The sequence below is a fragment of the Sarcophilus harrisii genome, chromosome 5 (assembly GCF_902635505.1).
Source record: "Sarcophilus harrisii chromosome 5, mSarHar1.11, whole genome shotgun sequence".
NCBI lineage: Eukaryota > Metazoa > Chordata > Mammalia > Dasyuromorphia > Dasyuridae > Sarcophilus > Sarcophilus harrisii.
In genome coordinates, this window is record NC_045430.1 from 239,582,173 (window position 1) to 239,606,573 (window position 24,401).

A 24,401-nucleotide genomic window follows, 5' to 3' on the forward strand; every position below is an offset into this window, starting at 1 on the left:
TAGGCTCCCTGTACAGATCTGAGTCTTGGTTTTGAGCATGAGGGTTTAGCAGCCAGAACTCTGAAAGGGTGTACTTGAATCTAAGACAGCAGGGTGCTTGTAGTTAAGTACCTACTTAGTGTGAGATGCTGGTCCTCTCAGCACATACTAGGAGTAATGTAATGATGTGGTCAATCTTGACCACTTATTAACCACCAATCTTAGGGTAATGTGGTGATGTGATGTTCTTTGTGGTGTGGTGATGTAGTAGTGCTGGGATATTTAAGCTGCAGCTCTTGGAAGCCACTCTCAGCCACAAAAGCTCCAGGCTCCAGACTCCGGACTATCCACGTGATGACTCTCCTGTCTCTTTCACTTCTCTGTCCTAAGACCAACGACTTTGCCTGATTCCGAGGTTCTCTAAAGAGCTAGCCTTGACTTTACACAGGGGCCACTTGTGTTTGCATGGAGTAACTTTGCCTGATCTTTTCAGATAACAGGCTGGGGATGTGGGAAAACTGGGGCACTGATACATTGTTGGTGGAATTGTGAATACATCCAGCCATTCTGGAGAGCAATTTGAAACTATGCTCAAAAAGTTATCAGACAATGCATACCCTTTGATCCAGAAGTGTTACTAATGCGCTTATATCCCAAAGAGATCTTAAAGCTCTTAAAGAAGGGAAAGAGACCTGTATGTGCAAAAATGTTTGTGGCAGCCCTCTTTGTAGTGGCCAAAAACTGGAAACCAAGTGGATGCCCCTCAATCGGAGAATGGCAAAATAAATTGTAGTATATGAATGTTATGAAATATTATTATTCTGTAAGAAATAACCAGTAGGATGATTTCAGAAAGGCCTAGAGAGACTTATATGAACTGATGCTGAGTGAAATGAGCAGGATCAGGAGATCATTATATATTTCAATATTCTGATGTACGGGGCCCTCTTCAACAATGAGATGAACCAAACCAGTTCCATTTGTTCAATAATGAATAGAACCAGCTACACTCAGCAAAAGAACCCTGGGAAATGAGTGTGAACCACTACATAGCATTTCTAATCCCTCTATTTTTGTCTGCCTGCATTTTTTATTTCCTTCACAGGTTAAGTGTACATTATTTCAAAGTCTGATTCTTCCTGTGCAACAAAATAACTATGGACACGTATATTTCACATATACTTTAATATATTTAACATGTATTGGTCTACCTGACATCTGGGGGAGAGGGTAGGGGGAAGGAGGGGAAAAGTTGGGACAAAAGGTTTTGCAGTTGTTAATGCTGAAAAATTACCCATGCACATAACTTGTAAATAAAAAGCTATAATAAAAAATAAATAGGAAAAAAAGGAAAAGAAATGCAACATTATGGTCTGTATAGTGTATCTAAGAGGAAAAAGAAAGGAAATTGCAAGTAGATCTCCAAAGAGAGGAATAAGGAAATTTTAGGAATGGGATACAACAGATCTCAGAATCCAGGATATCTACCAGATACAAAAACTAAGCAGGTTGGACTAAAAGTTCAGCATTGTTAGAACTTTTAGAAAATAGAAAAAAGATTAAATTTCTGGGAAAAACCAAGTATCTAGTAAGTTGGCTCCATGGGAAGCTAGAATCCCCAGAAACGTGTCTCAGATCATTGAGACCTAAAGCTCACAAATGAGTTTTCCTTTATCTTTTCAACTGTAAATTGTCAGGGTTCTCATTCATACACCATATTTCATATCTTCATCTTAGAAATATTCCTTTTACCAGCATTTAGCACAATTGCTAATATCATAGATATTAGACTGACAAATAAGACTGCAAGTTTCCTGAGGGTAGGGAACTAGTTTTTGGTTCTTTTTGTATCCCTAATGCTTAGTACCATGCCTGGCATATTTAGCCATTTAATAAATATGAAAGGGAGAAGGAGGAAGAGAAGAGAAAAGGATAGGGAGGGAAAGAGGAAAAAAGAAAGAGAAACAGAGACACATGCAGAGCTAGACAAACTAAAAGGTACAAAACTATAATAGATCTTGGAGGTTTTCAAGTCTAGATCATCTTCTCATTTTACAGAACAGGATATGCAGAAGAGATTAAATGGCTTGCCCAGAATCACAATCTAGTATGATAACTATAACAAAATTTAAAGCTATTATACTGAAGCCATTTGTACCTCACTTGCACAATTATCTTCTATTATACCCTACAATTTAGTTGAAAGGACCATGGATTTCAAGTTGGAAGAGATTTCAAAAGTCATTTAGATTAGCCCTTTTATTTTATCATTAAACAAACAGATTCAGAATTTTAACAATTTTCCATTTAGTGAATGGAAAAAATATGGGCCTTGGAGTCAGAAGACCTGAGTTCAAAACTAGTCTCAGATATTTAGCAGCTGTGTGATCCTGGGCAAGTCATTTAATCTGCCTGCCTCAGTTTCCTTAACTGTAAAATGGGGATAATAACAGTACTTACTTTATAAGATTGCTGTGAGGATCAAATGTGATATTTGTAAAGCACTTTGAAACCTCAAGGTTTTATATGAATGCTATTAATAATAATAATATGAATAGTATTATTAGTCAATGACCTTGGGTAATAATGTTGTTTTAGTTGTGCCAATTCTCCATGACTTTATTTGGGGTTTTCTTGGTAAAGATATTGGAGTACTTTGCCATATCCTTCTTCTGTTCATTTTATAGTTGAAGAAACTGAGGGAAACGGGCTTAAATGACTTATCCAGAGTCACATAGATAGTATCAGAAATCACAATCGAACTCATCACCTAAAACTAATCTTTTAGGTTCTGCATTTTATCCAGTGCATCATCTAATGGTTCCAATTATTATTACCCAAGGTAATAATAACTTTGGTCCCTGAATTAGCAGAGCCAACAATTGAATCCACAAGGTCTGGCTCTATATCCATTGCTCACAATATTGTACCATAATTCTACATGTATGTTTATTCCTTCAGATGATAAAGGGTAAGAAAATGACTTACTCTGGGTAATGTTTCAATGAAAGGATGGATATTGGCAGCTTTGGCTGCGTTCACAATTTCTTCCTGTGATACCTCCCGACTGTTGTTTCCATAGGCGATGTTCTCTGCAATGCTGCAGTTGAACAAGATGGGCTCCTGGGACACAATGCCAAGCTGAGCCCGGAGCCACTGGACGTTAAGCGTCTTGACATTTTGGTCATCAACTTTCTGAAAGCAAAAGTATTAATCAAGAAATATTTATTAAACCTTTACTAAATGGCAGGCCCTATTGTAGGTTCTGAGGTTACAAAAATAAAACATTTCCTGCCCTACAGGAACTTATATCCAACCTAGAAGATTATATGCATATATGAGTTCTTACAGACTGCAGATGATAGAGGTACAAAGTATGAGTGGTTAGAGGGAGGGTAGGAAAAAAGCCTTATTGGTAGGGGCATCATGGAGATAGCTGTACTTGAGCTGAGTACTGAAGGAAAGTAGAAATTACAAGAGACGAATGAGGAGGGTAAATGTCCAGTTATGGTAGACAAGTAGTGCAATGGCGCGCGAGAGAAGATGGACTATCAAGTTGGAGGAATATTAAGAAGGACAATGTAGACAGTAGATTGAGAGAAGGGAAGGAACATATAATTAGCCTGGGAAGTTCAAACATAAATAACTCTGGCCATATTTTTTTTGTATTTTCTCTAAGACTAATATTTTTATCTCTTGTATGGAATTATTGAATCATTAGTAGATTGAGAGAGGGGAAGGAACATGTAATTAGCCTGGGAAGTCCAAACATAAATAACTCTGGCCATTTTTTTTTTTTTTTGGTATTTTCTCTAAGACTAATATTTTTATCTCTTGCATGGAAGTACTGAGTGATTAGTAGTTTGAGAGAAGGAAGGAACATGTAATTAGCCTGGGAAGTCCAAACATAAACAAATCTTCACAATTTTTTTGTGTGGATTTTCTAAGGCTAATAGTTTCATCTCTTGCATGAAGCTATTGAGTGACTGCTAGTTAGCCACTGTGTTGGAAAAATACATCTTATTTGGTTTCCTAGAAGTGACTTAATAGGGATCTCGCACCTCCGGATTTTTGAGAAAATAGTGTCTGTTTTTTGTGCTTTGGCACTGGCTCCCAACTTTTGCATCATAATACCTGGATAGATACAGTATGGGTTCCTGTGTTCCCTTATGTTTCAGTGTCAATTTTTTGGTTATGGAAAAGACTGTATTCATGGGTAGCTCATTTGATCTTCAGAACAAATTATGTCATAAAATGTCACATAAACACTATGTATTATGATGATCACTCTACAAGTCAACAAGAATTTATTAAGCACCACTAAAGTCCTGAGGAGAAAAAGTCAAACATCAACTCTACTTTTAAATACATTCTATGTGTCTTTCCCTGCATTTAATTGGGAAGGATGATGTATACAGATAGATAGATACATATGAAAAAGTAAAAAAAAATATGAGAGATGATTTAGAGAGGAAGAACACCAAAAAAAAAAAAAAAAAAAGAAAAAAAAAAGTTGACAGCAAATAGAGAATAAGAAAAGGCTTCAAATAGAAGAACTAGCACAAGGGTTCTTAACCTGGGGTCCATGAATGTTTTACTTCATATTTGCTTTCTCTGCCTTGTCTCTCCTCCTTCTAATGATTTGTACATATTGCTGCTAGATGCTTCTTGAAATCCTGTTTGGTAGTTCTCCAATGTCCTATACAACACACTCCACATTTCCTGGCATGTCCCTTAAATCATTTTATGATCTGGCTTGAAATGATCTTGAGATGCAAGACTGATGAAGCTTGGAAATGGAAATATTTGGGTGACCTGGCTAAGTCATTTTTTTTCTTTTTTTTCTTTTTATTAATAGTTTTTTATTGACAGAACCCATGCCAGGGTAATTTTTTACAACATTATCCCTTGCACTCACTTTTGTTCCATTTTTTCCCCTCTCTCTTTCCACTCCCTCCCCCAGATGGCAAGCAGTCCTATAGATGTTAAATAGGTCATGGCGTATCCTAGATACAATATATGTGTGCAGAACCGAACAGTTCTCTTGTTGCACAGGGAGAATTGGATTCAGAAGGAAGAAATAACCCGGGAAGAAAAACAAAAATGCAAACAGTTTACATTCATTTCCCAGTGTTCTTTCTTTGGGTGTAGCTCCTTCTGTCCATCATTGATCAATTGAAAGTGAGTTAGATCTTCTCTTTGTAGAAGAAATCCACTTCCATCAGAATACATCCTCATACAGTATCGTTGTTGAAGTATATAATGATCTCTTGGTTCTGCTCATTTCACTTTGGCTAAGTCATTTTTAACACCAGAACTCCTTATTTCCTCCTCTATAAAAGTAGAGATTGGATTAAATGACCTCTAAGATCTTCTCTAGCACTAAATCTTGGGTCCTACGATATTTTTCCCATCTTGTGAATATTAAACCATTCAGAAAAAGACTGTGGGAAATCAGAGATTTTGTGTCTTCTTGACACTTGAGACTTGATCGTCTTTTTAGGTTCCTGGATTCAAAACCTTTTGTAGCTGGTTCTGAGGTATTTATTTTGTTTTTCACTCCATCTGAATCGCCCTCTGATTCAATCTGATTTCCTGTTGTCTAAAATAAGCAAGATGTGTTTTAAAGACTGTAACTGCTGTCAAATTAATATAGTTTAACAAATAATAGTAAAGATTTAAGTTGGAGGTACTAAGATTAATATTCTGTTTCTTTCTTTCTTTTCAGCAATAGATTACTAAGGAATAGCTAGCTATTCAAGTGTTTACTTCACATATTTATATATGTAGGTATGTATATATACATACACTTATGAGCTGTGTGCCTAGAGTAAGTCGATTTAATCCTGCTTGCCTCCGTTTTCTCATTTTTCAAATGAGCTAAAGAAAAAATGGAGAACCATTCCAATATTTTTGCCAAGAAAAAACCAAAGCTCATGAAGAGTCAAACACAACTGAAACATACAACATACACACATATATTTATACATATATGCACATGTATTATATAAATTCAAAGATAAAATTGATAAATCATTAAATCATGCATATAAGATGCAATAAGAATCATGAAGACAAAAGAAAATGACAAAAGGAGAATTGCTTTTTTAAAGAGAATCTAGAAACACAATGTCAAAATGTGATTATATCACACATCTATATCATTCTCTTTTCTTTTCTACAATGATTCCTTATGTGTATTCTTTTGTATTATTTTTCTTATGCAATTACAGAGACCCAATCACTTTTGTCTGGGCTTTGACCTTAATCACATTCCCAATTTATATTCACAATTTTTTTTCCCAGTTACCTTATCTTAAGGGTCAAAATTTTAAAACAGCACTAACTCTTACCTAATATTTTTCTACTTTTAAAAGTGATCTTGAAGAGAGAAGGGCTATTTACATTTAGTAAAAATTATAGCAAAACCCACATCTATGAAGAAAAACTTATATATGTACACACACACACACACACACACAGTGAAAATGTACCTGCATGGTAACAAGTTTGAAGTAAACACCTTCCTGTTTCATTAATTCATCATGGTTTCCTTGCTCCACAATTACGCCGCCCTCAAAGCCAGCTATAATATCTGCATTACGGACTGTAGACAAACGATGGGCTATCACAATAGTGGTGCGTCCTTCTCTTGCCTATGAGAAAGCAAATTGGAATTAAGCAAAAATTTTTAAAAATTGTAACATACTCAAGATCAGATATAAACAAAATATGGTATTGGAGGCAACACCGCTAACCCTGACAATAGCACACCTTACCCAATGTACAGTACAAATGAGCTAAAGAAGAAAATGGAGAACCATTCCAAAATTTTTGCCAAGAAAAACCCAAATAAGGTCATAACATTCATGAATGTCCAAAAATGAAAGGAAAATCTCCAGGACTCTGGACATCTCCTTTTGGGATAATTTATCAGAAGATCTATGTAAGGATTGCACAATATCAATAGCCATTAGAAAGGGTATAATCTGCATTGATGGAGGGACTAGCCACACCAAGAAGATCATGAATCTTTCAAAGTAAGAGTACCAAAATAACAATGACTTGCAAGCTTGTTATTCAGGTGTTGATGACAATATTATCATTACAGTGATTCATTCTTTGTGTTTTTATGCCTAACACCCAGCAGAGAAACTGCTATACAGTTAATTGTTGATTCATTGATAATGGTATTGCATGAAATGGAATAACTGATGGCCTGAAAGTTTGAGTTTTGAATCTTAGATATAATTTTTATTGATATTTTATCTTACCTGAAGCATAGAGGGAGCATGGTTCAATGGATTCAGAATCAAAGAGCCTGGGTTCAAATTCTGCCTTGCTCACTTGCTATCTGTGTAAACTGAAGCAAATAGATTTCTCTCCTAGGTCTCAGTTAACTCAGGTATAATATGAAGGACAGAGATTTTTGTTGTTACTCAGTCATGTCTGACTCCTTGTGACCTCATTTAGGGTTTTCTTGGTATAAAGATACTGGAGTAGTTTTGTTAATTCCTTATCCAGTTAATTTTACAGATAAGGAAACTGAGGAAAACAGGGTTCAGGGACATCATCAACCCCATGGAATGAAATTTCTGACTCTATCAAAGCATACATTCTCCAATGTACAGTACTAATATTCATGAATATTCAAAGAGTTAAAGGAAAATCTCCAACACTCTGTTCTTCGTGACTGCAGGCCTGGCACTGTATCCACTTTGCCACCAAACTGTTCTGGGGAGGGGAGAAAGATAAATTCAATGGCCTCTAAGGTCCCTTTAAAGTCTAATTATATGATTCTTTGAAGGACACCTTAATATAAAGGTAATGCAAAACCTAAATATATACAACTATACTGCTGGTTTCTAGAATTATTTATTTTATTATTATTATTCTTTTAAAAAAGAAAAAAAAACTTGTAACTACAGCTATAATTCTTGGTTTTCATCTACAATTTCCATGTTAAATTTAAATAATATTAACTTCAATAAATATCCAAAAAGTTGTGTAATATAGTAAGCAGTCTAAGCATTTAATTATGATTTCATATATCATCAGCTTCAATAACAGTGATCAGAGTCTACAAATAGTTATTGTATCTTTAAGAGAGAATGGAAAAATAACATTTTACTGTTATTCTCTAAAGAGTGGATGAGAAGACAAAAGTTTAGATACTATTAGCTGTGATGGCTTATAAGAAGCTACAAGAAATAAATTAGCACTTATTATACTTTACCGATGATTGTTCTTACAACTGATACATCATTGACAATTATGTTTAAATTACTTGTACGAAACAGGGTATAATGGGTAGAGTAATTGTCTAAGTCGCCAGGACCTCAGTTCAAATCCAGCCTCAGATATTTGATACTTATTAGCTATGTGACCCTGGGCAAGTCACTTAATCCCGATTACCTCACAAATAAATAAATAAAATTACTGTAACACTCTGAATAACAGTACAGCTAGTAATTTGATGTTTATTTAAGCCTAGGAGATGAAAAGATTTTATGTACATACATATGCATAAGCTTCAATAGTTTAAAACTGCACTAAGGCACAAATATCTGTTGCCTCTATAATTCTGATCTGCTCCCCCCTCCTTCTATTGATTCTCATTCTCTTCTTTTGTCTCCTTCCCTTTTATCTTCCTCCTCCCTCTTTTCCTTTCCTTTCCTTCCTCTCTTCTTCCCTCCCTTTCTGTCTGTCTGTCTCTCTCTTCCCCTTTCTCTCCTTCTCTCCATCTTCTTTCTCCTCTCTCCCCCATCTCCCTCTTTTTTCCCCTTTCTCTCTTGTTTCTCTTTCTCTTTTCCCCTTCTACCCCTCCCTCTCAAAAGTCTTGTATGCCTTTAAGCTATTTAATCTATTAAAGCTGAAACTAAACTAAGACATCTTGATATCTTTATAATATGCATATGCATACATATATATGTAATATATATATATATATACATACACACATAAGTGTGTGTTGTGTGTATTTGAAATTTTAAAGCACTATGAAAATTTAAATATTAAAAAATTATTCTTCTTACCTAAAATTTGGCTTATGAAAATCAAAGGTCTGGATATTTTCTTAGATGGTTGGGAGGAATTATCTAGAAATTACTGAAGGTGCACCCATTTCAGAATAAATCAAAAGGCATAAAATTAAGATATCCTTATTTCCATCCTAATTAAAGCCATTTTATTTCAATTCACTGACCTTATCCAGTGCCACTTGTACAACGGCTTCACTTTCCGTGTCTAAGGCTGATGTTGCCTCATCAAGCAGAAGGATCTTGGGATTCCGAACCAGAGCTCGGGCAATTGCTATTCTCTGCTTCTGACCTCCACTCAGCTGGGCTCCCCTTTCTCCAACCAAAGTATCAAATTTCTGTTTTACAGGGAAGAGAAATACACATCGGAGTAGCTCCGATATTCCTGACTACAACAGACATCTATATCTCTCCTCCATGTTCCAGATATACATTACCAAGAAGGAAAGTCATTATCAGGTAAAGCAGGTTAAATGGCATATAGTCCAATGAAATACACAAACATACACACACAAACAAAGTGTACACAATACACTCACATATGTATACATGTGTGCACAAAATATACATGCAACACATACACATACACTTCTGAAGACAAAATGGCAAAGGATCACTGAAATGAGAGCAGTGCTTTGAGTACAGCTATGGGATTATGGGTCAAAAGTCACCAGAGCCAACCTACCCTTTCTATTCTTGCTAAGTAAACCTATAGTAATTGCTAACTTTTAGGAACATTTAATTGAAAGATGGGAAAGTAGCTTTCTGCTTCAATCTGAATATCAGGTGAGCCTTCGAGAGTTACCATCAAAGGGGAAGGCAAAGTGGTCAAAATGTCAGATTTGACTTGTTGAGGGATTCTTGCTGTATCAATGCAACTGCGGGGCTGACTAACAAAGGAGCACAAAGAGGTCACATTAGTCTGTACTTTCATATAAGAAGAGCTGTAACCACATGAGTAAGGAAGACATCAAAGGCTAGAATAAGTGGAGAACCAACAGATAAAAGTGTATCAGAGAAAGTAATCTAAAGGGTAACACCAGCAGATTTGTGTGGAATCAGCAGCTCTGGAGACAGAGAACTCTTCTACCGGACCTGAAAGTGAGAAGCCTGAATGTCTTGGATTATATATCTTTGTTTCCTCTCCTACCTCTAACATGGGGTGCAGAACGACTGGGACTATATATGTATGGTGGTATTTTCCTTGCTCTCTGTTTTTAACTAAATACTTTGTGCTTTGAATTCACATGTCCTGTGATTTGATTTTTTTTAAGCAAGCATATGAGATTGAGGCTTATGAGTTTCAGTTTTGGAAAGCTACTGAGCAAAGAACACCTTGAATTTGGGTGGGGAAGAGGGAGAAATGTAACTTTCAGGGGCTCATATTAAAGCGCTTACATCTAGGATGGAAATTTCTTACATGAGGAAGTTTCATGATAAAGTCATAGGCATTGGCTTCCTTGACAGCTTTTTCAATCTCTTCCATGGTGACATCTTCACGGCCATAGCGAATGTTTTCAGCAATTGTAGTTGCAAAGAGTACTGGTTCTTGACTCACAACTCCAGTAATTTCCCGCAGATATCTTACGTTTAGGGTTCGAATATCCTGTCCATCAATGGTGACCTGCAAAAGAGGTGAATTTCACTTTCACGCATCTATCTAAGTCAAAAAGATTCATGTCAAGCTAATACTAAGGAATTATATCATAAAATTAAAAGTTTGATAAAAGTCAATTCTCTTGAGAGCAACTGCTTTTTCTCAGGCACCTCAGTTATCTTTGATTTTCCATCTCTCTCAGCCTGCAGATCCAAACACCAAGTCTTGCCATTACAATTCCAAAATAATGTCCCCCTTCTCTAATTTTCTCTCTTTTCACGTTTGTTGCTGTTGTTGTTGCTCAGCCATGTCTTAATCTTCGAGATTCCTTTTGGGGTTTTCTTGGTAGAGATACTGGGAAAATTTGTCATTTTCTTCTCCAACTCATTTTACACATGAGGAAACTGAGACAAACAGGAAAAGTGACTTGCCAAAGGTAACACAGCTAGTAAGTGTCAGAGGCTACATTTGAATTCAGGTCTTCCTGATTCCAGGCGTAGCTCTCTATCCACTCTGCCACCTAGCTGGCCCCTTCTCACATGGGCACCACCCTAATCAAGGACTTAATTATCTCTTGTCTAGAAAATTTTGATAGCTTCCTAATTGGTTGTTCCCATCCTCCTTCCTCTATAATCCATCCTTTTTATAAGTTGCTAAAATTAAAGTAGTTAAAGACACTCCTGCACTCAAATATCTTGAGTGGCTCCCTTTTCTTAAAGGAGAATAAAACTCTTCAATATAACACTTAAACTTGACAATCTGACTTGCAATTTAATTTCCAGTCATATTTTAGACTGTTCTTCACATCGTTAATATTCCAGCTAAAACTGAACTGCTTACTGTATCCCAAATTTAGCCATCTATAATTTTTCTTTGGTGAATCTGTATCATTCATTTCCCACATCTAGAATATACTCCTTCCTCATCTCTGACAGTGTCTTTATCTTTTTTTTAAAGGTTCAGCTTGGGTAGGTATCACATCCAATAATTATATATACCTTTCCCGATTCACCTTTTTCACAAATTTCATTTTAAAAAATCTCAGCTGTGTGTATTTTATATCCAACTAGTAGGATTGTTGTTGTTCGTCCTTTGTTTGCAAAGAGGACCAATAAAATTACAATAGATGATGTTTTGACTCATGAGTGAGCTGAATTTAAGTGAGTCAGAGATACACAAATTTGTTGGATTCAGTCATCCAAAGTCATTGAAATGCAGTGGTAAGCCAAAAGTTAAGGCAATCAGTGGTGACTTGGGATGCTTCTTCTTCTTCTTCTTTTTTTTGCTGAGGCAATTGGGGTTAAAAGTGACTTGCCCAGGGTCACACAGCTAGGAACTATTAAGTGTCTGAGACCAGATTTGAACTTGGGTCCTCCTGACTTCAGGACTGGTACTCTAACCATTGCACCACTTAGCTGCCTCCTATGACCAACTATTAAGTGCTCATCCATCCATTCTGCCAGGGAGAAGTCTTTCCATGGTTAGGTAGAGTACTCTTAATTCAATGCCAGGTTTGAGATCTCTTGGCTATCCTCAATCTGATTAAGTCTCTCTGTTATGATAAGGTGCCAGTTCCTTGATCATCCCATATTCTCCATATGCTTGAAAGTCCAGTTACCAAGTACAGAGTACATGCTTACCAGTTACCAAGTACAGAGTACAGGTGCTTTAAAATATTGGTGGAACTGACTCTTACCATGCCTTCTGTGGGATCATATAATCTCTGTATCAATTGAATAGTTGTACTTTTTCCACAGCCACTGTTTCCAACCAAGGCTACTGTTTGTCCACTGTAAACCTTGAGATTGAGGCCCTTCAAAATCTGTACAGACAGGTAAGAAAAAGATAATCGGTATTAATGCAATTTAGAAATAGAGAGTTTACCAAAACTTGATTAGAATTTAGAAGTTTTCTGTTCAAAATTATGCTTCAACTTAAGCATTCCATTTGAACTTATTTTTATTAAATATTTCTTAGGCAAAATGACAAAATAAATTAACATAGGATCTTGACAACAATTCTTCTTCTAAAACACAACTTATCAATTTAATTTGTGCATCTATTTTACAGAAACAAAAAAGCCCATCAATTTATTACCAATATTCTATTAGTCTTGTTTGGCTGTCAGACATTGTACACAACAATCCTTGAAAACTGAAGATAATTATCTCGCAGTAGCAATTGACTATATAGTACTACTATAGTATAGTATAGTATAGTATACTAGACTATATAACTACTAGTAGTAATTATATATATCAATCTGTGTGCACTTTCCAGAGAAGTACAAGGAAAGTGCACACAGATTGAAATATATAACCAATGAGGAAATTCAAAAAAGAATAGGAATAAAAGGTATTATCAGAACAATGTATGACAGGAAGAAAAGATTGGTTAATCCCAAGTTAAAAAGGCAAAGGATTACAGTCAAATGGCCCAAGAAATCCATTAATATCTCTCTTTGTTAGAAGAAAGCAAGAAATGCTTCAGAGAACTTATGGGAGGATATACACAAGAGATAGATAGGGCAAGGACTCGTGAGTGATGATCTGCATCACAGAAGAGAAAATGCAAAATGATGAGACTATAGATCCATTTGAGAATTTTGAGTCACTCACCTTGACCTCTTTCCGAGATGGGTAAGTGAAATGAACATTTTTGAACTCTAAGTTTCCTTTAATATTATCTGGTTTATGGCCATTCATCGAATAGCTGTCAATAGTTGGATTCTAAATAAAATAAAACATGAAAAAATGAGAATGCTTCTAGGCCACAAAATTAAATTTTTTTCTCCCCAAGAAATGTAAGTACAATATCTTAATGAACCCCTCCCTGCCCAAAAAAGGAGTGGACAACATAATTCTAGTAACATTATCAGATACAGTTACCATATGTGGCAGAGAAACACAGTGTTGCCTAATAGGGTGTTGAGTTAATTCAAAAAGATTCAGCCCTATATCTCACTGGTAACAATTAATACAAATGAAGTACCAAGAAATAAAATACACAAGTCATGTATAAAAGTGTGAATGCCATGTGATGGAAAAACATCTTGTAATTGATCCAGCTCAAGAATAATTGGACGCTGCTCAGAACATGTTACGTACCGAAAAAGCACTTAAAGCTATATGTGACCGTATAAATAAATTGGAAAACAGTCATGAGAGCATCCTGAACCAATGGCTATGGAAGTGATATCTGAAGAATGCCATGTGACAATGGACAACCTTATGTGAGTCTACAAGGATAAAACTTTTATATGGATTACAATAAAGCAATTTAGGGAGGAGTGGTAGTGACCACTCTTGTTATTATGTTCCCATAATAATAAAATTACAGATCCTTGAAATATGGATGTATAGCCTCAGGCAGCTAGACAACAATTGGGCTGGCTGGAGTCAGGAAGAACTCTTTATGAATTCAAATCCAGTCTCAGATACATATTAGCTGTGTGACGTGTGCAAGTCACTTAATCTATTTGCTTCATTTGCTCATATGCTGCAAGCCTAGCCACTATTAACATGTGCCAGTAGGACCACATACACTTGCATGCCTGTAAACAATCAAACTGCCTGACTTTAATTAAAAAAAAATAATAACCTTGTGTTTATATATTTTTCTTTTTAAATCTTATATTCATTAATATTACTTGGTTTTTATATCACTCTTATTGTCTTCCTCATTACAGCTAGATATTTCTTATAACAAAGTTTTAAAACTAGAAAGACGAAGAGGCAGTTCAGGAAAACTAAGCAACACATCAGCCATGTCTGACAATATATATGCAGGATACCTCTATTCTACTCTACTCCTTTGCACATTTAGCTTGTGTCATAGATGATTATCTCCTTTGCACATTTATGTTCTCATATTCTTACTTAGCCCCTTGGTACCCTCACATCTACAAATTTGGATTTTTATATATTGGATCATATTAAGAGAATGTTAACATATCTACTTTAAAATAAGGATGAAGAAAAAAATTTGAGAGAGATATTCTCAACTGGGAAGAGTGTGTGTGTGTGTGTGTGCGTGCGTATGTGTGTGTGTGTGTGTGTGTTACACATGTATGTGATATGTATGCATATATTAAAGACTTACATTATCAATTATCCTGAAGATTTCACAGGCTGCACCTCTTGCATTAGCAAAAGCTGCAATGTTTGGTGATGCTTGTCCAATACTGTAAGCTCCCATTAATATTGAAAAAAAGACCTGGTAAATGGAAAGAAAATTATATGAGGTTCTTTAGTGTTTTTTTTTAAAGAACTATAATCCTTTTTATTGAGCAATTTCACATTTCTTTACATAGTTATTTATTTTATCTTTAACATTTAATTTTTACTTTATTTTTTCTCAATTACAAGTAAACACAATTTTGTAGCACTTAAAAAATACTGGGTTCCATATTGTCTCCCTCCTTCTTGAGAAGGCAAACAATTTGAAATAGATTATGCATGTGTACCCATGCAAAACATTTCCATGTTAGCTGTTACAAAAGAAAATGCTGACCCAAAAACTCAAAAACACCAAGAATAATAAAGTTAAAAGAAAAAAAATGCTTGAATTTGCATTTGGATTCCATCAGTTCTTTTTCTAGAGTCCTTCAAAATTGTCTTGAAGAAGACAAGCTCTACACATACTATGTTCCCTTCATGTTTACCTTCTATATGTTACTCTTCTCACGAAATGCCTTTGCTTTTAACTAATTGTTTCTTCTGAATAGTAAGGATCAAAATGGTGGTAGGGTTAATAAATCATGGCTTTGTTTATACAGACCCAGAAAGTACTTCAAATGAGACACAGAAAGCACTTTGAATCTGGGTTAGCCTGTCTCTGGGGAACTGCCTATTGAATTAGGGAGCCAAGCAGCACTATATTAGTTGCTTCCAGGGTCCCTTAACATGAATTGGTTTGGTAAGGTACTCCCTATTTTTTCTGTCTTCTTAGGGAATAAATCCAAGGTTGCATCCCCTTGCTAAATTTTCTATCTAATGTTTTCTATCTAACATACCTACCCAAGGCTATTTTTCCCCTGATAGTCTATGATATGCTTCTTATTGCCAAGGACTTTATAATTCAATTTAGAAGAGTCTTCCTCCTCCCCTGCTTGTGGGTTGATATGAAATTGAAATAAGGTAAAAAAGAAGCAGAAGAAAGGAAGATGAAGAAAAAGAAAAAGAGGAAAAAAGAAAAGGTGAATGGGGAGGAGGAAAAGAGGAGGAGAATGAGAAAAGAGAAGAGGAGGAGGAGAAGAAAGGAGAATAGAAGAAGAAGGAAAAGGAAGAGGAGAGGAAAAAAGAGGAATGGAGAAGAAATGATGATTTTGACTAGTTGAGGAGACTGGAAGGTCATATTATACAATGGGTTATCAATATAAATATTCAAAGCCATGAGGAAGGTAATGGTATAGAGGGAAAAAACCATAATCAAAGTACTGAAAGCTTTGAAAAAGTTGGTAGGATGAACTGAAAAACAGTTGATGGAAGAATCGAAGATGGGGAGTTAGGTATTAAATTTACTTTAAACACTACCTTGTACATTGTTGGAACTCAGTAAATGTTTATGAACTAGATTTCAAATTATAAACCTATCTCCCTATTTCTTGATGGAGAAACACTGGGTCATAAACATCATTTGGATGCTTATTTTCAACTAAAAACATTAACTACAGTGGAGTTAACTGGTTTTCAGATAGTGGAATTCTAGTTAATTGGCAGCCCTGAAGAAAGAATGCTGAAATACATTTCTTTAAAAAAGGCATTTGGATTTAGCCCCTTCTCCTCACTCTTATTACTCTCCCCAGTCCTTTTTTCAACTTTAAACAATCTGGATCTGTATAATAAAAAAAAACTAAAACATTTATATTTCTTATAGACAGAGTATAAATCATGTTTACATTCGTAAAGCATCATTTTAAATTATATTCTCTCTAAGATAAATTATAACATATCTTGGAAGATTATTCCCCTCCTTTAAAAATAATATTTTGAAAAGATGTACATACTTCCCCTCCCACCAAAACAATCCTTCCCTTTCTAATATGCTTAGAAATGACTAAGATATTTCCCATTACTGTCTTCATTTCTTTTTGCTTCAAGCTAGATAATTAGAGAAAAAAGATGCTCTCTTAAATGGAAACATAATCATCTATGACATAGGCTATTTTTACAGGCTGGATAAATTTAGAATGATATTTGAAGGGAAAGTAGTAACAGCACTCAACTGGACTGAACTCTCTGTGAGAGGAGTAAGACTTAGAACATATGTTACATAAAATTTAAAAATTTGCTTTTCCACTGTTTTTGAGATCAGCAAACAACGTTATGCCAATGTCTGAAAAATTTCCTAAGGTAAGCTGAGTTACCTATATCTTTCATTAAGTTTTTGGCAGGTATATGCACCATCTACTTTGAGACGTGACAAGAACAAACTAGGAGACGAGGTAACAAGCTAAAACATCTAGCTGTATCTTCTTGGCTACATCATCTCACCTCTTTGTGACTCAGTTACGTTATCTGTAAAATGAGAATATTAAATTTCTTAGCCAAAATATCTCTAAGGTCCTTTTGAGCACTTAAGAAATCACATGTACAGACCAAAAATTTCTATTTAAATCTTAAATAAATGTGCAAAATGTTTTTTTTTTTCAAACTTATCTAAGCAACTTGAAAGTTTTAGAAATGTTAGCTCCCCTCACATGACATAAAAAATAAATTAAGGACATTAGGGCTATGGCTATTAATAATGTTATTAAAAGGAAAAAAAGATTCCTACTTTTACTTGTAACAACAAAAACCTGAGCATTTCCAAGTAATGGAAAAATGCCTTAAATGTGGTATAACAAGTGAGTGTAATATTGATATCATGAAAGATAACAAACATGAAAATTAAAACAAAGCAAAGACAGATTGATATGAAATTATGAAGAACAAAGAAGTGAAAGGAGCACAAACGCTGACATCGATTATACAAACAGCCAAAAAAAGTCCGTTAAGTACATAGCTGGAATTGAAATCTGAAGAGTACAAACAAAAGAAATCATTGTTGATTTTAAATTTTAGCAACTTAGACATAATGACCCACAATCTAAGCAGTTAATAGTTAATTGGTTTATGTATTTTGTATATATATTTCAGTTGAGTTTCTTATTAAGTTTAAAAAATTTAAATCTAATTTTTGGGCATTAGCCGGTGTATGAATTTGTTTTGCTTTACAATACATATTTGTTACAAGGGATTTTCTTTTTCCTGATAGGCCAGGTGGGAGAAAAAATAAATGATAGTTCATTTTAAAAGTAAAAGAAAAGTTAACTTAAAAAATCTTCCTTAGATGATTAAATGATTTTACTTAAGCAATGGATTGAAAGATAAAGATTATAGATTATATTTTCAAAGCATCTTAGATTTCAAGGTAGAAAGAATCTCAGAGGCCATCTTATCTACCCTCATTTTACCCATGAACCAATGGGGGCCCAGGGAGACTCTTTAATAATATCTTGAGCAAATATTAAGCAAACACACTTACAGTGAGTACTTGTCCAATACTGTATTCATTAGAGAGGATCAAAGAGGTCCCATACCAGAATGCCAGTGCATATGAGGCATATATCAGTAGGAAGGCAATTCCCATTGAAATGTTGGCTGTAATAGCTTTCTTTATCCCAATATTTTTAGCTTCTTCTAATTTTCTGTTGTACCTATGAAGACAGCAGCAATTAAAAAATATCCACATTCTCATTAGCAATATCAGTGCGAGGTCAGTGATGTCCTAAAAATGCATAATGCCACCCAAATATTCCCCATCAATCCAACATCTAAATTAATAAATTCAATTAATAAATTTTTGCCTCTATTCTCACTGAAGCATAAATTTTTATCCTTACAAAAAGGGTGAGTCCTGATGTCAAAAAACATAACTTCTGTAACTTTATATTTTCAATTTTAAAAGAGCACTTGATTCACTTTGATTTGAAAACACCAAGTAGAAAGTGCCCATGAGATCTAGTAGGAAGAAAATGAAAGCTTATCACAACATCTACTCAAATGGCATTTTTAGAAATAGTAGACAGTTTATACCAAATATTCATCCATGACCTTCTTGACTTTTATAAGTACTATAATATATTCTTTCTTTTTAGCTTCTTTTGCTTTTTTCTTACCCACTCATGTCAAGTTAATTGCTTTTATAACTTTCTAATACTAATTCTATACCTTCTGGCTTCAGATAGTGCCTATCTGTGTGACCCTGGGCAAGTCACATAATCCAGTTTACCTCAATTTCCTCATCTGTAAAATGAGCTGGAGAAGGAAATGGCAAACTACTCAAGCATCTCAGCCAAAAAACAAAACAAAACAAATGGGGTCAGGCATGGCTCTCTTCAACAATGCGATGATTCAAATCAGCTCCAATTGTTTAGTAATGAAGACAGGCAGCTATTCCTAGTGAAAGAACTATGGGAAATGACTACCACATAGCATTTCCACTCTTTTTGTTATTTGCTTGAATTTTTGTTTTCCTTCTCAGGCTATTTTTACCTTCTTGCTAAATCTGATTTTTCTTGTGCAGCAAGATAACTGCATAAATATGTATACATATATAGTGTTTAACATATACTTTAACATATCTAATATGTATTGGACTGTATCCCATCTAGGGGTGGGGATAGGGATAAGGAGAGGCATATTTGGAACAAAAGGTTTTGCAAGGGTCAATGTTGAAAAATTAGCCATGCATATGTTTTGTAAATAAAAAGCTATTATTAAAAAAACAAACAAACAAACAAATGGGATCAGGAAGAGTCCGATGTGAATGAAAAATGACAGAACTGAAATATATATTTATATGAGAACTACACAAGTGTCGAATTAAAGTTTCTATCAACACAATTCATGACTGGATTTGAGAACTAAACAAAATTCTTTAATACTAACAATACCCAGCATTTATATGGCATTTTAAAGCTTGTAAAGTGTTTCATAAAAATATTATTTTATCTTTACCACAACTCTGGCAGATAGGTGTTATTATGTGTCCCATTTCACAGATAAAAAATTGAGGCTAAGAAAGGGTAACTTACTTCCCAAGTACCACAAGGCCAGTAAGTATCTGAGTTAAAAAAAAAAAAAAAACAACTCTATATACAAAATCAATTCTTATTTCACCAAAAAAAAAATATTCTTTGCAGTTCTGGTACTACCTTTATGACAAATATGAATTATGTTAAAAGACATATCTAAGTTAGTACTTCAATAATTTTGAAGCTCAGGGTATCTAAGAGCTCATGAAGATCAATGAAAATTAAAGCCCACTCAGTGATTTTCTCTCTTCGAGTGACAACAAGCACAGTATTTTCCCCTCAAGATTAATCTTGTTCTCTCCTTCAGTGTTATAACTCTCAGGTTTATTAGCTTTTTTATTTGATCTGTTTGTGACAAGAGTTTAACTACTATGGATACAATTTATCCCATTGAATTCCAACTCTTCTTTCTACCTCCAATGCCAAACTGGTAGTTTCAATGCAGTAAAAGACACTATAAAATGAATACAATTGCTTTGCCATTTGAAGAATCCTTCCAAAATACAGAACTGGGTGGTACCAAGTGGAAAATTAAGTACCCTTGAAGTCTGAAGCTCTTATTTTAAATGGGGGCAGCTAAACTTTTTGGGACTTGGTTTCTTCATCTATAAATGGAAAAATAGGATTTGTAGATGGTTCTCAAAATCTCAAAGGCTCCTAGCACTTCTATCCTCAAGACCTTTTCAGCACATCCTCAAGATTAAATCCATTTTCAAAACAATACTAAGACAGTATTTGCTTATTAAAATACTCCTCCTGTTTCCAACTACCTATCTGTATTATGAGGCTGGATTTTCATGAAATGCTTCAACCAAAACAGCCTATCAAAATAGAAAACATCCAATGCAAAAGCAAATAGGAAAATCCAGCTGTCTGTTATTAAGCCTTACATTAAAGAGATTAACAAAAGCATGAAAACATCCCTCTCTTCTTTTTGGTTTGGGAAAATATGGTCACTTTTCATTAAAATGTTATTCATGTTAACATACAGTGAGTTTATTATTTTTACTTAAAATGAATTAAAATATAAAAATTTATCAGTATTTTAATCTGATAATTTGATAGGGTTATTTCCAAAAATTTAAATTTTTTTATTAGAATGAAAAGAGTTATGTTAAATCTCAAAGATCTGAAAGTTTCTTTTATGTGGAAATGATGCAGGAAAGATTCCAATCTTTGATTCTCAACCCCCCTAGCTAATGTAAATTACCCTTTGACTCACAAATCCTGGTCCCTTTGAATTCCAATAGAAGGTCCGGACCTGTCCCAGTCCCACCCAGATCTGAGCCAACTTTGGGGCTACACCCTAAAGCCCCTGGAGCTGTCTCCGACTTAAAAGGGCCACACTGGGAACCCCTCTTTGCAGAGATTCCAAACATGGTCGCCGTGTGAGGATCTCTGTCCACTGACCCTCTGTCCAGTGCCCTCCATTCTACCTTCACCTATCTCCTAAACTCAGTAATAAACCTCTTTATTAATCTAGCCTCTTGGGCCAATAAATGCTTTTATTGGGAATTCCAGCCGCTACTACCGCTGCATCCTCAGTGCTGAATCCAAGGGGTTGCAGGGGGAACCTGTTTGACTCCCCTGTACCCCAAACCCGCCACTAGACCTTAACTGAACCCCTAATTTACTTAGTTAATTCTAAATGTAGACTCAATATGGTCTTACACCTCAACAGAAACAGGATGGACAAGATGCGATTTAGAATTTTTCTTTGTATTGAGTATTTTAAAAGCAAAATGATCTGTGTATTGTTAAACTTAAAAACACCTACTTGGATATGAAAGATAAAACTGTATTAATTGTGAACTTTCTAGGATGAATCTTTTACTGTGTTTCTTGAGAACTAGATTCATCTGAAGCTTTGATTGATGATAATTGCTGTAGGAGGGAATAAAATCTTTTGGGACTGCAAATCTGGAGTTTTGAATTCAGGTATGAGTGTCTGCATAGATCATCAAATTCCACCATCTGAAAAGAATATGACACAGGATACTGAGAAGAAGCTGTTACAAGTGAAGGTGGAGACGCGGGGAATGAATTGGAGATCTATCTTGGTCTTAACTGAGATAGGATAGTTCTAATTTCGATTTCAGTGGTTTTCTTTTAAATGAGAACCCACCTGATTATTCCTGACCCTGTTTACAGGTGGAATGGTTAAAAATTAGGACACTACCTGAAATAAAACTGCTTAAAATAAATCTTTGTCCTAGATTTTCTCTTTACAGAAATGTCTGTGATCAGAGCAAGTAGTCATGAGACATAAATACAAGTATGTAGATATTTCACTTGCAGTCCAGCCCTGGAGCACTTTTTGGTTGCTACATATCTTTATCCTTTGGCTTCTTGGGCTGAGCTTTATCTAAAGGTTTCACTTTGCCTTTTGTTCTTGAGAGAAAGCTGGGAATCTCATCAGACCCTGAGTAGGCTGTTTTTTTTTTTTTTTTTTTTTAGACCCAAAAATTAAACCATCTGCCTAGAGCCTTTACACTGTATGTCGATGGGCTAACTTGAACCCAAAATCTGGACCCCCACCCCATTTATCAAAGATCTATATCATCTTCAGATGTATTTTAAGGAAAGAGAAGTTTTACACCCAAACAATCTCATTAAATATGCAGAGAAAATGAATGAAGGGGAATTCACCCAGGTGAAGGGAAGCAGGCTTATAGATCAACTCCTCATATAGCCGATTGTTTGCCCCTGGACTATGGCAACTGTAATTCCCAGACCCTGCATTCCCCTCATTCAAGGTCTGTGTCTTCTTGACACTTGAGAGACTTGATCGTCTTTTTAGGTTCCTGGATTCAAAACCTTTTGTAGCTGGTTCTGAGGTATTTATTTTGTTTTTCACTCCATCTGAATCGCCCTCTGATTCAATCTGATTTCCTGTTGTCTAAAATAAGCAAGATATGTTTTAAAGACTGTAACTGCTGTCAAATTAATATAGTTTAACAAATAATAGTAAAGATTTAAGTTGGAGGTACTAAGATTAATATTCTGTTTCTTTCTTTCTTTTCAGCAATAGATTACTAAGGAATAGCTAGCTATTCAAGTGTTTACTTCACATATTTGTATATGTAGGTATGTATATATACATACACTTATGAGCTGTGTGAAGCTGAGTAAGTCGATTTAATCCTGCTTGCCTCCGTTTTCTCATTTTTCAAATGAGCTAAAGAAAAAATGGAGAACCATTCCAATATTTTTGCCAAGAAAAAACCAAAGCTCATGAAGAGTCAAACACAACTGAAACATACAACATACACACATATATTTATACATATATGTACATGCATTATTATATAAATTCAAAGATAAAATTGATAAATCATTAAATCATGCATATAAGATGCAATAAGAATCATGAAGACAAAAGAAAATGACAAAAGGAGAATTGCTTTTTTAAAGAGAATCTAGAAACACAATGTCAAAATGTGATTATATCACACATCTATATCATTCTCTTTTCTTTTCTACAATGATTCCTTATGTGTATTCTTTTGTATTATTTTTCTTATGCAATTACAGAGACCCAATCACTTTTGTCTGGGCTTTGACCTTAATCACATTCCCAATTTATATTCACAATTTTTTTTCCCAGTTACCTTATCTTAAGGGTCAAAATTTTAAAACAGCACTAACTCTTACCTAATATTTTTCTACTTTTAAAAGTGATCTTGAAGAGAGAAGGGCTATTTACATTTAGTAAAAATTATAGCAAAACCCACATCTATGAAGAAAAACTTATATATGTACACACACACACACACACACACACAGTGAAAATGTACCTGCATGGTAACAAGTTTGAAGTAAACACCTTCCTGTTTCATTAATTCATCATGGTTTCCTTGCTCCACAATTACGCCGCCCTCAAAGCCAGCTATAATATCTGCATTACGGACTGTAGACAAACGATGGGCTATCACAATAGTGGTGCGTCCTTCTCTTGCCTATGAGAAAGCAAATTGGAATTAAGCAAAAATTTTTAAAAATTGTAACATACTCAAGATCAGATATAAACAAAATATGGTATTGGAGGCAACACCGCTAACCCTGACAATAGCACACCTTACCCAATGTACAGTACAAATGAGCTAAAGAAGAAAATGGAGAACCATTCCAAAATTTTTGCCAAGAAAAACCCAAATAAGGTCATAACATTCATGAATGTCCAAAAATGAAAGGAAAATCTCCAGGACTCTGGACATCTCCTTTTGGGATAATTTATCAGAAGATCTATGTAAGGATTGCACAATATCAATAGCCATTAGAAAGGGTATAATCTGCATTGATGGAGGGACTAGCCACACCAAGAAGATCATGAATCTTTCAAAGTAAGAGTACCAAAATTAACAATGACTTGCAAGCTTGTTATTCAGGTGTTGATGACAATATTATCATTACAGTGATTCATTCTTTGTGTTTTTATGCCTAACACCCAGCAGAGAAACTGCTATACAGTTAATTGTTGATTCATTGATAATGGTATTGCATCAAATGGAATAACTGATGACCTGAAAGTTTAAATTTTGAATCTTAGATATAATTTTTATTGATATTTTATCTTACCTGAAGCATAGAGGGAGCATGGTTCAATGGATTCAGAATCAAAGAGCCTGGGTTCAAATTCTGCCTTGCTCACTTGCTATCTGTGTAAACTGAAGCAAATAGATTTCTCTCTCTAGGTCTCAGTTAACTC

General features: G+C 34.9%; 3 protein-coding genes across 3 annotated transcripts in view; all 3 read right to left on the bottom strand.

Moving 5' to 3' along the window:
* The window catches only part of LOC100917353 (ATP-dependent translocase ABCB1), a 151,724-nt gene that overhangs the window by 10,529 nt on the left and 116,794 nt on the right, over nucleotides 1–24,401 (bottom strand).
* Nucleotides 201–18,363, bottom strand: LOC111721226 (ATP-dependent translocase ABCB1-like). Its single transcript, XM_031938524.1, has 10 exons — nucleotides 18,142–18,363; nucleotides 14,716–14,829; nucleotides 13,233–13,343; nucleotides 12,311–12,436; nucleotides 10,438–10,641; nucleotides 9,185–9,355; nucleotides 6,474–6,635; nucleotides 5,342–5,581; nucleotides 2,968–3,174; nucleotides 201–407 (listed from the first exon to the last, which is right to left on the bottom strand). The coding sequence occupies exons 1-10, from the start codon at nucleotides 18,352–18,354 to the stop codon at nucleotides 201–203; spliced, it is 1,755 nt and encodes a 584-aa protein (XP_031794384.1). The 5' UTR covers nucleotides 18,355–18,363.
* Nucleotides 22,287–24,401, bottom strand: part of LOC105750830 (ATP-dependent translocase ABCB1) — a 64,378-nt gene continuing 62,263 nt past the window's right edge. Inside the window, exons 13-14 of the mRNA XM_031938525.1 lie at nucleotides 23,491–23,652; nucleotides 22,287–22,592 (exon numbers count right to left, since the gene is read on the bottom strand). Of these exons, the coding sequence (XP_031794385.1) occupies nucleotides 22,287–22,592; nucleotides 23,491–23,652 (468 nt within the window). The remainder of the gene's footprint in view (nucleotides 22,593–23,490; nucleotides 23,653–24,401) is intronic.